Raw genomic sequence first — 15,584 nt, forward strand, 5'->3', positions numbered from 1 at the left:
TGAGATCATAACTTGCTCTCCGTTTAAGACAACTCCACAGCAACAATGTAAGATATTAAAACTGCATAGTAACATAATGACACATCATTGAAACAGGAAGGACATGAATCATAGTTAATAAGATAACTTGTTGATCTCACAAGACAACTGTAACTATGTTCTTTTTCCTAAAAATAGTGTATCTTTAAGTCAGCCATTGTGCAAGCACACACTGTGTTAACTTTATTGTGCTGTTGCGAGGTCATTTGGTTAAACAAACTATACCGGACTCTGCTCTGTCCCGATTTTGATGCCGTGAAATAGATGTTGTTGGTTTGAGACATTTTGGTGACCAGCTGTTTTTCAAGCCTCTTTCAGGGTGCATCATGCAGAACTTTCTTTGGAAATTCATCGTCTTTCCTGTTCTTATCTGCTCCTGCTGTTTCTGTGATAATGTGAACACAGAGGACAATCCAAACATACCAGCAATCGCCAAATATTTCAACACAAAAGGGAGATACGAAGAAGTAAATCCACATCTTAGAGAGGACATACTGGCTGCAAACAGATCAGTTTTGCAGCCTCCATCTGCACAATGTCAAGAAATCCATCTGACTGCGATAATAAGACACGGGACAAGGTACCCCACGACCAGAAACGTCAAGGACATGCAGCAGCTTCACAACATCGTCCTGCAAAATGCATCAGGTAAAGAGAGCTGGCTGCGTGAGATCCAGAACCAGTGGACGATGTGGTACACAGAGGACTTGGACGGCAGACTCGTCCAGAAAGGAGTGAACGATCACAAGCATCTGGCAGTCCGGCTGTCAAAGCTGTTTCCATCATTGATCACAGAGGAGAAGCTCAGAGGTGGTCTGATCAAATTCATAACCAGCTCAAAGCACCGGTGTGTCAACAGCACACTGTCCTTTAAGGCAGGACTGACAGAGCTTTTGGCCATTACAGGTATGTCCATAATGATATAATACACTATTTTTATTTTCCACTTTCTATTTAACCTGTGCCTTTCTTTCTAGATGAGGAGTTTGACCATGAAGTGAATGATAACCTCATGAGGTTTTTTGACCAGTGCACCAGGTTTGTGGAGGACGTTGATAAAAACCCTTCAGCTGTGGCCGAGGTGGACAAGTTCAAGCAGGGACCAGAGATGAGGAGGGTCCAGGAGAAGATCGCAGACCGTCTCAGAATAGCCTATAGTCTAATCACATATGGTAATTCCCACAGTATTCATCCTAAGTAATTCCTAAGTATTTATCCCATAATATAACTTATAGGGATCCGTCCTCTCAGAAGTCCAAAATACTGTTTTTCTTACAGATACTTTGTGTCCAGAAATACTTTTCTGATTTGAAATATGAAGAAAAAGAAGGTCTTCAGATTATGGAGTATGTTTACCTTTAAACCAATACAACCTGAAACTGACTTCAGATTAAGCAAATTTTGGTTCAACACGATACAAGTACATTAGCAACTGTAGCATAGTTGTTAGGGTCCAGTGGGTGGAGCTATATCCAAAATAATGAGGAAGTGGGCCGTTAACCAAGTTGTCTTAAAATTTGAATAAGTATCATAAGTATGCAATACTACCTTAGTATTACAATCTAAAAGGAACTGTTGCATCTCTGGATGGTGAAATATATTTTTTTTTTTTGTTTGCACTTGGAGTGACCTTCCTCTTTATGATTTACAGTTTCTTTTTAAGGGACATCAAATGTTTTGTAAGTAAGATTTTTGAAATGTTTCCACTCAAACTAAATAGTCAATCCTAACCTCTCTCCTGCAGATTTGGCTGAGGCTGCATTTTACTTGTGTGCTTATGAATTTGCTATCAAGGCAATAAACTCACCCTGGTGTCAGCTGTTCGATGAAGAAGATGCAAAGGTAGGAGCCATAAGTGGCCAACTGAAGGGGGAATTTTTTTTAATGTCACAGCAGCGTAGGTGTCATGATGGAGGTAAAAGTGGTACTGACTACTCTTCAACGGGACCTGGGCTAGAAATGTGTTAATGCAGTGCTTAAAAAACACAAAGGTTTTAATGTCAGGTGAGATGATACACATTAAGTGTTGTAAGAAGAAAATATTGAATTGAGAGCTTAGGAGAATTATTATTTTTTTAGATATTATTTTTTGCCTTTATTGGATAGGACAGCCAAAGAGAGACAAGAAATGTTGGGAGGAGAGAGTGGGGGATGACATGCAGCAAAGGGCCAACTAACTGCCGCTGCGACGATGACTACAGCCTCTTTACATAACCGCACCCAAACTATTTACATTTTTTATGACAAGACACGTGTGGCTGAATTACGTTAAGTTAATCATTAATATCAGTAGGATTTTTCATTGACAAATCTAACTAAAGAATCATAAATACTTTTAAAGATTGGCATTAATAACATGTCTCATAGGGGATATTTGTTTTTATAAAAGTACCTTCCACTGTTATGATTATGATGATGATTATTACTATAATATAAGATGTTCTTGGACATAAGCATACATTGTTCACTTTATCACAAGCTAGTCTTGATTCTTAGAGTATAGAGCAAACTTTCTGTGTAAGGGTTATATTTTCCATTTATTTTGCAATAAGGTCACAACAAACATGCTGAGAGGAACTTCAGCTGACCATATGAGGAACTCGTGAGAAACCAGAGATGTACTTGGGTCAATCAGGGTCAACTGTATAGAACCTACTACAGCTATTGAATCCAACACAAACAAGACAAAGCAAAACAAAATACCCAATTGAATGTAGGTCCGAGGTACTGAGCACCAACATCAGACTAATTCTTCAGATATCTCATTGATTGATTCTAAGAAAGGGAGAAGGGCTATTAATAGTTACTTATAATAGCTTATAATACTTATAATAGCAAAAAAAAAAAAAAGACAACCTGTTTCCTTCTCTGTTTGCCTCTCTTCATTCAGAAACCCCAAGGCATTATGTGAATAAAGAAAGACTGTTTGTGTTATGAGCTGACCTGACACTCTGACCTGAAATGCCATCTTACAGAAGGCTGAACTCACTCTCTTGGGATGTTCTTATCTAAAGTCTTTGTGTAACGTACACCCACATACAGGCTATCTTTGAACTACATCTGCTACCACAGGTGATGGAGTATGCAAGTGACCTGAGGGAATTCTGGAAAAGAGGCTACGGCCATGACATTAACAGCAAGTCAAGTTGCATCCTCTTCCATGATGTGTTCAGTCGACTTGACAAAGCAGCAAGCGAGAACAAGTATGTGAAATGTATACTGACCTGCTGTCCATACAAAGACGCTTTTTTTTCTGCCTGCCCCTCAAATATGTAGTTTAAATGATTTTACACACATAGACTGAAAAATAACAGCAGTATAAACACTTGTCAACAACCCTGTCTTTTCTTGTTATATTTGCATATTCTGTTGTCTTGCACTTGTTTTATTTTAACTTATCTGAAATGAAATATATATGTTTTTTGTGCGACTGTATACATTATGGTAAATTCTGAGACCCATTTGTCCTGTCAGGTCAGGCCAGCAGGTGACAGAAGCTGTGACAGTCCAGGTTGGCCATGCAGACACCCTCCTGCCCTTGCTCACCCTCCTGGGCTTCTTTAAAGACAACGAGACCCTGACTTCAACCAACTATGCCACAACAACACAACGCTCCTTCCGCACCAGCCACATGTTACCATACGCCGCCAACTTACTCCTGGTGCTGTACGACTGTGGTGACGGTGACTTGAGACTGCAGCCTCTGCTCAACGAGAAGCCTGTCACTTTCCCTGGTTTGACTGAGGCCTCCATACCGCTCTATCAGGAAGTCAAAGAGCACTACAGGGAACTGCTGCAAGGCTGTGACTTTGAGACTGAGTGCCAACTGCTTAAGAGTCCTGCTAAAGTTTAGGCAGACAAGCTGGAGATGATAATGAAGTTAGAGTTCGTTTTGGTGCCACACAGTTAATGTGCTCCTGTGATCCTAATATTAAAACGTAATTGGTTGAATAGGAATTTTTCTTTACGTTCTGTTGATCCCTTTGATGCCGATGAACTGTACTCTCATTTAAGTATAGGACTTTACACGCCTTTAAGACGTTTACTTGCTATTGAATCTTTTATATTGACATATATGCTCTTAGTACTTCTTCCAAAAATGCAATCACAGTAGTGCTATGAATCCCCAAACGCACTCGACCTCTAAAATAGATTCAGTTGTCACTGAAACGGAACCTTATCCATGAGTTGGAGTTGGATCACTCTACAATATAATATAAGACAGTTACTTTTTCAGTCAAATACACCAAAGGTAGAATATAAAGAGGAATAAAGTCTTATTTAGCACAAAAGAAGACAAACTTTAAACTTAAACGTAAAGTTTTCATAAGAGTAGAATAAGTTGAAATGCTTGTTACAAGTCATATGAAGATAAGCACAAGCACCATCATGATATGAAGTGGTCAATGTCCATTTAAGTCTGTTATGTAACCGAAGTGCAACTATCATGACATGATTATTTTGCTGCTGAGAGAGTCCAAGCTAAAAATGTCACTATTAGATTATAATTTCACACCAATTGCTTAAAAGTATGTTTTTTGCTGTCTTGTGAAAATATGTATCATCTCTTACTTGCTTTGGAGCAAATATTGATAAACTGCTGTGTTGTATCACATCCTAAATATTAAATGTAAAAAAAAAAAAATCACTTAAGTATTGTGATTTTTAAATCGCAATAATCGATAATAATCGATAGTATTGAATTGATTTGTTGTACCGCGATAATTTAGAAACACAATATAAATTGTATCTGCACTAATGAATTGCACTAAATATACTAAGATTACAGTAGTCAGTCACCCTATCCCCCTATTCCTCTGACACAACAGGATAAGGGTATAAGTGACCACATACCTCATAGGCTCCATTTCTAAGAACTACACTTGGACATTGTATATTTCAAACAATTATTCGTATTTCATAAGTTTCCTAATAGTCATAACAGCTAAAAATAATTGCTTCAAAAGCTTGCACCTATAGTTTTTTGCAGGCCCACAGTCTTTGATTGTGGATATAAATGATTTTATAAATGGAATTATTTAGATTCCCATACAAATAATCATGCTATCTTGGCATTGTCTGAATTAAATAGTACTCAAAGTGATGGTCCTAATAGAGTTATTTATAACAATATTCCCACTTTGGGCCCTGTTTTATGTTTTTAAAGACTAAATATATAAACACACAAAAAGAAAAAAAGTGTTTTTTACCTAGATCGCGAATTTTGGCATCACTGGCCTTCCATAGTCAAGTCCCAATGAAATACGTCATTCAGTTGTGGGAAGTTGGGGGGGTGCACGAGGCCATTCAATCTACTAGGCTGCATCATGGCGATCACTTTTAAGAAATTATTTGTTGTTCATTTTACCACCATAATCGGATTGTGCTGCTGTTTCCGTAAAGATGTGAACCCAGGGGAGAATCCAAACATACCAGCAATCGCCAAATATTTCACCACGAAAGGGAGGTACGAGGAAGTGAACCCGCATCTCATAGAGGACATACTGGCTGTAAACAGATCTATTTTGCAGCCTCCGTCGTCGCAATGTCGCGAAATCCATGTGACTGCGATAATAAGACACGGGACAAGGTACCCCACGGTGAAAAATGTGAAGAAAATGCAAACGTTGTACGACCTGGTCAAGAGCAGCGCCTCAGGTAAAGAGAGCTGGCTGCGTGAGATCCAGAACCAGTGGACGATGTGGTACACAGAGGACATGGACGGCAGACTCGTCCAGAAAGGAGTGAACGATCACAAGCATCTGGCAGTCCGGCTGTCAAAGCTGTTTCCATCATTGATCACAGAGGAAAAGCTCAGAGGTGGTCTGATCAAATTCATAACCAGCTCAAAGCACCGGTGTGTCAACAGCACACTGTCCTTTAAGGCAGGACTGACAGAGCTTTGGGCCATTACAGGTACGACAATTAGGATTTACTGTAACTATTGTAACTCAGTGCTTACATGCATTTCTTTCTAATCTGCACCTTTCTTTCTGCCCAGATAAGGACTTTGACCATGTAGTGAACGATGCCCTCATGAGGTTTTTTGACCAGTGCACCAGGTTTGTGGAGGAAGTTGATAAAAACCCTTCAGCTCTGTCGGAGGTGGACAAGTTCAAGCAGGGACCAGAGATGAGGAGGGTCCAGGAGAAGATCGCAGACCGTCTCAGGGTGCCTTACAACACCATATCAGACGGTCAGTGGTGAAGGAAGTATTCAGACCCTTTAGTAGAGCAGAACACATATCAATAATTGTAAAGGTCAAAAGTTCAGGTTTATTTGCACTGTTCAATACAGGATTACACAATGAAAAGCATCTGGAGCATGACTCATGCTAAATACACAAGTAAAATATAATCATTATCAAACAAAAATAGAATTAGAAGATATTAAACAATAAAATAGGGCAATACAGAAGAACAGAGTTTCTCAAATTGGTATTCAATAAATCAAAAAAGGAAAAATAAAGTATATATCCAAGGATGAAATGTTGTTTTGTAACCTAACAAAAGAAAAAAATAAAGTCTACATTGAAAATAAAAACTTAAAAGAGCTAATTTTGCACTGATTTCCCATTAGTTGAAATAAAATAACCAACATTTGTTCTGTGGGTTATTTCTGTCAAACTTAGTGCTCAAATCTTTGTGTATATCTGTGCGGGTACTTCTGCTCTGCCAAGAACATCCATCAACCTAACACGTGTGTCATGTCAGGATGCTGATTAAACAGCAGGATTATAATATATGTTTGCCTTGTGATGGTCATGATAAAAGGCCTTTTGCAGGGTTTTTTTTCCACATAACACAATGCTACAGATGTAATGAGGGAGTGTGATGTGTTCCCTCTGACTGCAGGAATGTTCTCTGCTTCCTCTGAATTGAGTGTTTTATGTCACTGCCATGAGCTGTCTTCATTGTTGTTCCAGAGAATTTCACACAATACATCCACACAACCAGAGACAACAAGTAGCCTATCTATGCCAACCCAGAACAATACGTTTCAAACTCTTATTTAAACTCAAGGAAAAGCAGAGCAAAGACCAAAGTGTTTTGTTGTTGTTCTCTCATGCGCATTCCCGGTGCTCACTTGATCAGATCGTGGTATGTGTTTCTCTGGTTGCATGTGGATTGTTGATTGTTCTTTGTTTTGTTGGTACTACTGTGGAGACAGCTAAATGAATGCAGCAGTGGCACTGGAGTCCGAAAACCCAATTCACACATGCATCAAATTCTGAAATTTTCAGGAGCTTTGTTCATGGGTGAACACAAACAGTCACATTTTGTATGCTGATTTTATTTTTTTTAAATCCTGGTAGTCCACTTGTAAGTTTCAACAAGAGGCCTGATGAGCTGATGTGAGAACACAGTGGGTTATATTCAGTTAAATCCACTGTGAGCAAGTGAGAGGGGGTGATGACCTTTATATCCTGCAACCAGCGCACATATTGAAAAAGCTCATTGTTCTCTGCTCCACAGTGTGCTCTTCTATATGTCCCATTAAATGTTGCATTGGCAGGCAAAAACTGTCATCATGACATCCGACTGTGTTGCTCAGCCGCCATATTGGACTTTTTTACGTCATGGCTTGCTTCCTGTGATTCCCCCCAAGTCATAGGAAACATAGCAAAACTGTGTGGAACATTTGTGAACAAGCGACTCGGGAAGATTTCTGGGGCAGGTTGTCTGAAATGTTCTTGTTCATTTTCAAGAGTGCATGTGTCCAAATGGCTCATGACAGATTCCACAATGAGGAAAAGTAAAGTGCATTGTATAGCATGGCGTCGAATTCGCATCCAGTCTTGGGAAAAACAAAACAAAACAAAAGTGCACTCCGGTGTTCCCACTGGAGAAACCACAATGCAGGTCACTTTGTGTTTCCCTAAAGGCTGAAGGTGTAAAGTACATGGCTTCTAAAGGGTTTAAAAGTAAATTGTTCCCTTGTTTTGTTTTGAGTGCAGAGGAGTAGAGGCTACAATCTCAGACTTGCATAAATAAACTATACTTATCTGAGGTTTTGAAGCTGTTACAAACTGAATGTATCATAACATACTGCACTGTAAACATCTGGATCTGGAGTAAACTGCTGCATATAAACACATAACGACCCACTGTCATTTCATCAATGTCACTAAAGCTTTGTAGTTTGATTCCAATGATGTTCTTGGCAGGTTTGCTAACCCGCTGTAGAGCCTTGGGTTCCGTAGCTGTGCACATAATGGTTATTTGTTTTAAACATTTCATATATGTTGCTTCTATTAAAAAAAAATAAAAAAAAAACAGCTTTGATGAGTTTAATTACCTGGAGAAGTATTAAGTATTATACCATTATTTCTAAATACAGATTTGGGCTCACTCAACAATTTCTAACTTTTTAATGGATGAATACGTGTGAATATGTTTCCTACAGGTCTGGTACTTAGAAATACAAAGCTACTTTCAGGAAGAGCTGTTTAGTATTTGATCCATACACTAAGTACAGATAATGCTGACTTTTCATTTTACTCAAAATTTGCTTTGAAATTTTCTGGGGGGAAAAACTTCCTAATATATATTTTTTTGTTTTAGTAAAGATGGGAGATGGAGAAAGGGAATCAATGTATTTGATCGTAGTTAAGGTAAAATAAGATAAGATAATACTTTATTGATCCCCAGAAGGGAAATTTGGGCGTTGCAGCAGCAATACAGAGGAGTAGGTAATACCAAATAAAAATCAAAACAGAATATGTGAGATAAATAGAAATAGAATAAAAAAAGGAGGTAGACAAGAAGAATATAAACAGTGAAGTGAACTAAACTGTAATATAGTTGTAGTTTTTCCATTTTACATAAATGTTGAACTATAGGATTGTCTGTTCACAAATTTCACATTTCTCACCTCGATTCTACTTTAATAGACTTAAACTTTAGACTTTACTTAAAATAATTTATTTGCTGTTAATTGAAAATTATTATATCTATTGAAGATTGTCTCCATATTCTTAACTAACTCAGCAGTGCTTTCTATGAATGTGTTATTTACAAAACACATCTGTAAAGAATCTTGAGAAACACATCACTTATATGACAAATTATTGGAAACATTAAGCCCTCTAAAATAAACTGTTGAAGCTTTTCAGTCTGTCCCTTGGTCATATTTCACAGTTTTACTTTATGCACAGTAGAGGGAGCTGTTTTCTCATTTAAATGAATAACTCTCCACCAGAGTGAGTTGGACCCAATATTGACTTTATTTGTGACCTTGACACAAACGGCTCAGAGGCCGTCTAACTAATTACTCATTGAACTGTAATATTACTGCCCTGTGCTCACTGTAATGGCTTCAGCATTGGCCTTTCCCCATTCACTACTTTTTAACATTTGATTACAACTTTCTCCTCCAGATATGGCCGAAGCTGCATTTTACCTGTGTGCCTATGAGTTTGCTATCAAGACCGTGAACTCCCCCTGGTGTCGGCTTTTTGACGAGGTTGACGCACAGGTACGAGCCTCCGCTGTTAAATTATTTTAATTCCAGTATGCCAAAGTTATCCTAAACTGAATAGTCCGAGGAATCGTGCAGATAAGATTACACCATAAGGGTTAGAGTTCAGTAAGCTGAGGATCTTGTTATAAGGCGAGTTCATTTTTAATACAATGTTGACGTATGCTGTCCTTCACACTGTTTTAAACTTGGCAAAGTTCTAACTGTGTGCAGGGAGCACAGTTGTTCTGCATAAGTAGATTTGGTTAAACTTTGCTTTAATGTATAACTAGAAAGGTTGTAAGAAACGGACATTAAGATGGGATCACAAATGGAAAATGACAAGATCTACAGGGGGAAACATAACAAGACCTATCTGAGTTAAAAGTAACAATCAAGAAGTAGCAATGATTTCTCTAAACTCAGCACAGAAACTGTTTTCAGGCATTCTGCATGTCACAAAGAGGGTTTTGTGCCTCGTATTACAAACTGACCTCGTGCTCAGGGAGCCTGAAATACTAGCTCACCTTTAAAAAGAGATATATACAGATAAGAAGATGAAGAGTGTTATCTGTTTGAAGTTTTAAGTTTACTTAGTTGTATTGGTGATAAAGTGAACAAAAACAAATATGTGCACATAGAAGAAACCACAACAAAAGCAAAAACTAACAAAAAATAGGAAGAAACAGCAGATTCTAAACGATTAAGACACTATACAATAGTACAGACATTAGATTTAAACAAGAAATGGTGAAAGTCCAGGAGCAGTGATTTTATGATTAGGTTGGGTATACAATTGAGTTACGTATGAATGTTTGGTTAAAGTGTGTGTGGCAGTGTAATGCATCATATTTGAAGTGTTTACATAAAGCCTGTGCAGCATCCAGACTAGCAGTGAATGAGTCTTTCTGGTTCAACAGGTGATGGAGTATGCAAATGACCTGAAACAATTCTGGAAACGAGGCTATGGTTATGATATAAACAGTAAGTCGAGCTGCATCCTCTTCCACGATGTTTTCAGTCGACTGGACAGAGCAGCCAACGAGAACGAGTGAGTCAAATCCAAACGTTTTATATAGAAACAGGGGGAGGGTTTTACTTTCTTATTATTTATTTTTATTGTGAACAAATAGCATGAAAAGACAAAAAACTATGCTCCATCTCCCAATACTCAATACTTTACTTTTTGTTCCTACTAAGGGACTGTTTTCAGCTGCGGATTAATACACATTTGATCATGCTTAATAATTTAAAGCCACACCTCATTTGTGACATCCAACACAAATAATACTACATTTCCCATGTCAATCTTAGAGCATGGTATGTATTTCTACTGCCAGGGGTCCCTCAATCAATTCAATAACAAAGCCCAAGTTGGATGATTTCATTAAGAAGTGGAGGATTATGGGAGTTGTAGTCTTTCTTCTTTGACAGCCACAGTTGCTAAAAAAAATAATTAGCTGATGTGACAACTTGGGGAAAAAGTGTTAATAAATAAGGGGGAACACTTTACAACACTGTTCTGCTGAAAAGCATGTATTCATGGTGAATAAACGATCAGATAATCACAAGTTAATTTATGATACATGAAGAACGAAGCGATGCATTCATCTGCAACCATATAATTAACATACATGAGTAATACAGGATTTGCTATGAGCAATGTCCGCATCATACTGTAGATTAATTTACTAATGAAGTATGCTGTCTCTCATTTCAATCTTTGTCATTAAGACTTAAAAAACGATTTAACTTTCTAAACAACTTCATAAGCACTCATACTTACAGTTATATATTTAATATTGTCTGAGGAAACTAACTTAAATCAGCTGACTTGTTGTGCTAGTCTGGTTTTAGCTCTGCTGCTCAAACGTGCCACACTGACTAGCCGTCTTTTTTTAAAGCAGTTGTGGCTGTGTTTTAATAATTTGGGAAGTTTGTCACTCTCAGGCTGCTGTAGGTTTGTCACTGATCAACCTACAGCAGCCTGAGAGGGACATTATTGATTAACAAATACATAATCATGAAGTGACTTTACTTGGTGGGGCACAATCATTAACTCATTATGAAGGTTGAAATCCATAGCTTTGGGTTACTGTGTTAATTAACATTATTAATGAATAACATAAGTCATTAGTGAAGAAATCAATCAACGCAGACATTATTCACCATTTGAATCATACTTGCAGATTAATGCATGGGTTAGTTCTCCATGTGTCATACATTAACTCATCACTATCTGGGCATTAATTCACCATGAATACATGCTCATCACCGTGTTATGGTACTATAGTTTCATTCACGTTAAATTATAATGAAATAGGCACGAGCTACATTAGCTAACGTAAACAGCTAACCCTTGTTGGTCAGCACTGTATGACGTATTATCAATGATGTTCTTTTTGTGTTTCCGTAGAAGAGAAGTAAACAAATGAAACACACTGGAAGCTTTAGTTTGCGTTAATTACTACGTTACTGTTCTGACAAAATCAACAGATATATTACACAGGTGTAGTTTTCTTTCTTTTTAAAATGTTATATACTTTCCCTACTACTATACTATATCTGTAATGAAAGAACATGTTAATTATGTAACAGTGAGGCTAGGTTTTCTCTGTTTATGTATTTTCCAATGTAAAAAAAGACCTTTTGAAAATGCGTTTTAGCCTTAATTGCAACAGGTTAGCTAGAAGTTAAGCCTCCCAGTGGACTCTGCTCAAATACTAGTTCATATCTCAAATATTTTACTGGGTTACTGAAAATACTCCAAACGGCCTGTTTGAGCACACGTCTTATTAACTAACTTATTAAACTAATAAAACAGCCTACATGCAAAGCTTCAAATAAACATAGTGTCCTTACTCCAAAAACAAATAAATCATTATTTTCTAGGAAAATGTAGTTAAAGGAGGTGAGGCTAAACAGGTGATTCACAATCTCCTGCTTGTTTTCCGTCTACAGCTATTTATTTTCAGCCTGGAGATATTAGTCCACATCAAGCTTCCCCATAATTACAGACACATTTAATATTTGTTGATAAGAGAAAGTAAAGTTCACGCCTCTACTCAGACATCATTACTTCACTTTGGATCTCTATTAGTCACTGCCAAGGTAGCAGTTAGTCTTGTCCGCACATGAAGACATGTGATTAGAATGTCCAACAATTGCGGTGCTAAAATTGTAAGGCAAAGAATTTTGTATTTGTTGAGATGTCACGTCTGCCTTGATTCCCTGAGCTCAAGGAGGAACAACAATAAACACCTTGTTGAAGAAATTACTAAGACTTGACTTCACACAATAAGACTCAGTTGACATCAGATGGCTTACGTTGATGAAAGGTTACACATAAGATGAATACTCATGAGGAGACATGGATCAACATCACACTTCTGTACTCGTGTCTTGCTCAATCACATCTGCAGAACTTTTTCGAAAGGCATCGCATGTGTCCCAAAAGACATTATCATTATCAGGGTCGTGTCACATTGACCCACCTAGACTAAACTGTGACGTCAACAACACTGGAGCAGACAACAAGTCTACCAAACATCCTTGCAGATATCAGGAAGAACAGTTGACACTCTCTAAGCTGTCCTTGGTGTTGTAGTCACAGCTGAACTCTTCCAGGTCTGACTGACATTAGAGAACAGTGAATAAACCTAATGACGTCTGTACATTATAATCTAAATAACTACAGAAATGCCACCACACACCTGTGCTGGCTGCAGCAATCAGCCACAGGTGAATGGAATTACCCAGATCAGGTGTCCCATAAAAGGGAAGGAGAGCCCGTTGTTCAGTTTACGCTCTAAATTACAAGACCTGTTCAATCTTTCTTAGCCGAGTGCGTCCACATGTGAGCTATTGTTTAAGTTAATGAATTTAGTGATTAAGTTTGTTTGTGATGCTTAGAAAACTTGATTTGTTGTTTAATATTGATACATCTTCTGTTTAAGGACACACTTGATCCTGTTTAGAGTTATTGAATATTATTTTGTTAACAAGGCAAATAATCAGTTGTCATACTTTGTCTCTGAAACAGGAAAAAATGCTTGACAAATTGAGGTGAAACCTGTGACAATAAAAAAACCCTTAAAGTGGAACATCGTCTCACTGCCTTCATTCCCATGCCTCATCCTTTAGGTTACACCTAAAACTTAATAATGTTACATATAATTATGATTATTATAAATGAGATTCTTAATCTCAATGAGGTTTCTGGTTAATTACATTTAAAATAAATACAAAGAATATATAAAAGTTAGAATGAAAACAATGACAGGCAGCAGGCAAAGTACAAAACCAAAAATCCATAGTAGGTCCGTTAGTTATTCATTTCATTATCTATGGTTCAGTCTATCAGATGTTCAACAAAGATGACTCACAATTCTTCAAATGCCGAGTTGTGTCTGACCAACACTCCAAAACTAAAAGTTGCCTTTTGTCCTGTCAGGTCAGGCCAGCAGGTGACAGAAGCTGTGACAGTCCAGGTGGGCCATGCAGAGACCCTCCTGCCCCTCCTCACCCTCCTGGGCTTCTTCAAAGACAACGACGCCCTGACTTCCTTAAATTACGCCACACAGACCCAACGCTCCTTCCGCACCAGCAACATGTTACCATACGCCGCTAACTTACTCCTGGTGCTGTACGACTGTGGTGACGGTGACTTGAGACTGCAGCCTCTGCTCAACGAGAAGCCTGTCACTTTCCCTGGTTGGACTGAGGCCTTCATACCGTTCTATCAGGACGTCAAAGAGAACTACGAGGAACTGCTGCAAGGCTGTGACTTTGAGACTGAGTGTCAGCTGTTCAAGAATCCTGAAGTCTGACATAGAAGGCATGATAGTGGCTTAATTTAGTTTAATCTGAAAAATGGAGTGAATGGAAAATGAACATATTGGGATCACTTTAGCCAGAATGCCTCTACTATGCAAACATGAACATATCAGTATTTGACTACGCCTTAGAAGCATTTCATATGTTCGGATTGTCTGAAAAAAAGTAATCTTAACCAGAGACTTTGATTTCAAGGTACCTGACTAGTACATTACTTCTGCAGTATTTTTTTTTTAACAAGGCTTCTTTTGATGATTGCACAAGTTAGAGCAGGAACAAAAGATTGTATTTTTGCTGTGTACACATTTTATATATTGTTCATAGGAAGTTTAGACATGTACTGTAGATGCATCACTTTGCTTTTTCCTGATTATGAGGAAGCACTGAGACATTTCTTGAAGTTTGCTGACATTTGGAAGTGGTATGTCATCACATCACCTAAATATGTCATCCCTTGTTTAAGAGAAAGCCAAAGATTGTGTTATCACTGTAACAGAAACTTCATACAGTAGTGTTTTTTTACTTTATAAATTCATTACAGGTCATTTAATCTTTCTAGTAGCATAGAATTGGCACATCTGTTCATTCATCTGGTCATTGTGGTGCTCTGGTCCAAATATCTTCTTTTGAGATTGATAATATTTCAACATTTGTGTTACGTTATCAATCTTTTTTTTTTTTTACAGTTACTCTGGTCACTGATATACAATTTTACTAGTTTTAAATATGAAAGATGTGTCTCTGATGGCCCTTCACATTCTAGACATGGTAAGTTGTTATCAATGTTTTACAGTATGGAAATTCTGTATTTTTCCAATATGATGTCAGCTTGTTCTTTACTTTAATACCTACTATAATACATATTTGAATAAAATATAAGCTGGATACCTCTGCATTTGGAAAACAATTTCTTAGCTCCCCTTTGATGTATTCTTTTAATTTTGTGTTTGTTGAGGGCCACATACTGAAAAGGCACTCGCTCGTAATATGAATATGTTGCAGCTATTGGCTTTATTGCTGGTAAATTAATCATTAAAAATACTATTTAGGACATTTAAAACTGTAGATTTCCTCCAGTACCTTGTATTGATTACAATGCAAATATCCTGTTGGGGGATTAAAAAAGTGATAATCTCATCTCAGTAGACAAAACAAAGAAGGGAACCCGCTTGATGTGGTGGGGCAGTGCAGCCTTTTCATTGCAATGCACTATTTTCATAGGAAATAGCATCCTAGTACCTCTCTTCACT

The 15,584-nt window shown here is 37.7% G+C and overlaps 2 protein-coding genes across 2 annotated transcripts; both read left to right on the forward strand.

Annotated features, from left to right (window-relative positions):
* The first annotated feature begins 260 nt into the window (after positions 1-260).
* On the forward strand, positions 261-3,990 carry LOC132975389 (multiple inositol polyphosphate phosphatase 1-like). Its single transcript, XM_061039897.1, has 5 exons — positions 261-945; positions 1,017-1,211; positions 1,784-1,881; positions 3,112-3,242; positions 3,514-3,990. Exons 1-5 carry the CDS (start codon positions 366-368, stop codon positions 3,890-3,892), a joined length of 1,383 nt encoding a protein of 460 aa, XP_060895880.1. The 5' UTR covers positions 261-365; the 3' UTR covers positions 3,893-3,990.
* A 1,322-nt stretch (positions 3,991-5,312) lies between these two features.
* On the forward strand, positions 5,313-15,219 carry LOC132975388 (multiple inositol polyphosphate phosphatase 1-like). The gene is made up of 5 exons (XM_061039896.1): positions 5,313-5,955; positions 6,041-6,235; positions 9,419-9,516; positions 10,419-10,549; positions 13,952-15,219. Exons 1-5 carry the CDS (start codon positions 5,367-5,369, stop codon positions 14,325-14,327), a joined length of 1,389 nt encoding a protein of 462 aa, XP_060895879.1. The 5' UTR covers positions 5,313-5,366; the 3' UTR covers positions 14,328-15,219.
* The last annotated feature ends 365 nt before the right edge of the window (positions 15,220-15,584 follow it).

This window comes from Labrus mixtus, chromosome 6 (assembly GCF_963584025.1).
Source record: "Labrus mixtus chromosome 6, fLabMix1.1, whole genome shotgun sequence".
NCBI lineage: Eukaryota > Metazoa > Chordata > Actinopteri > Labriformes > Labridae > Labrus > Labrus mixtus.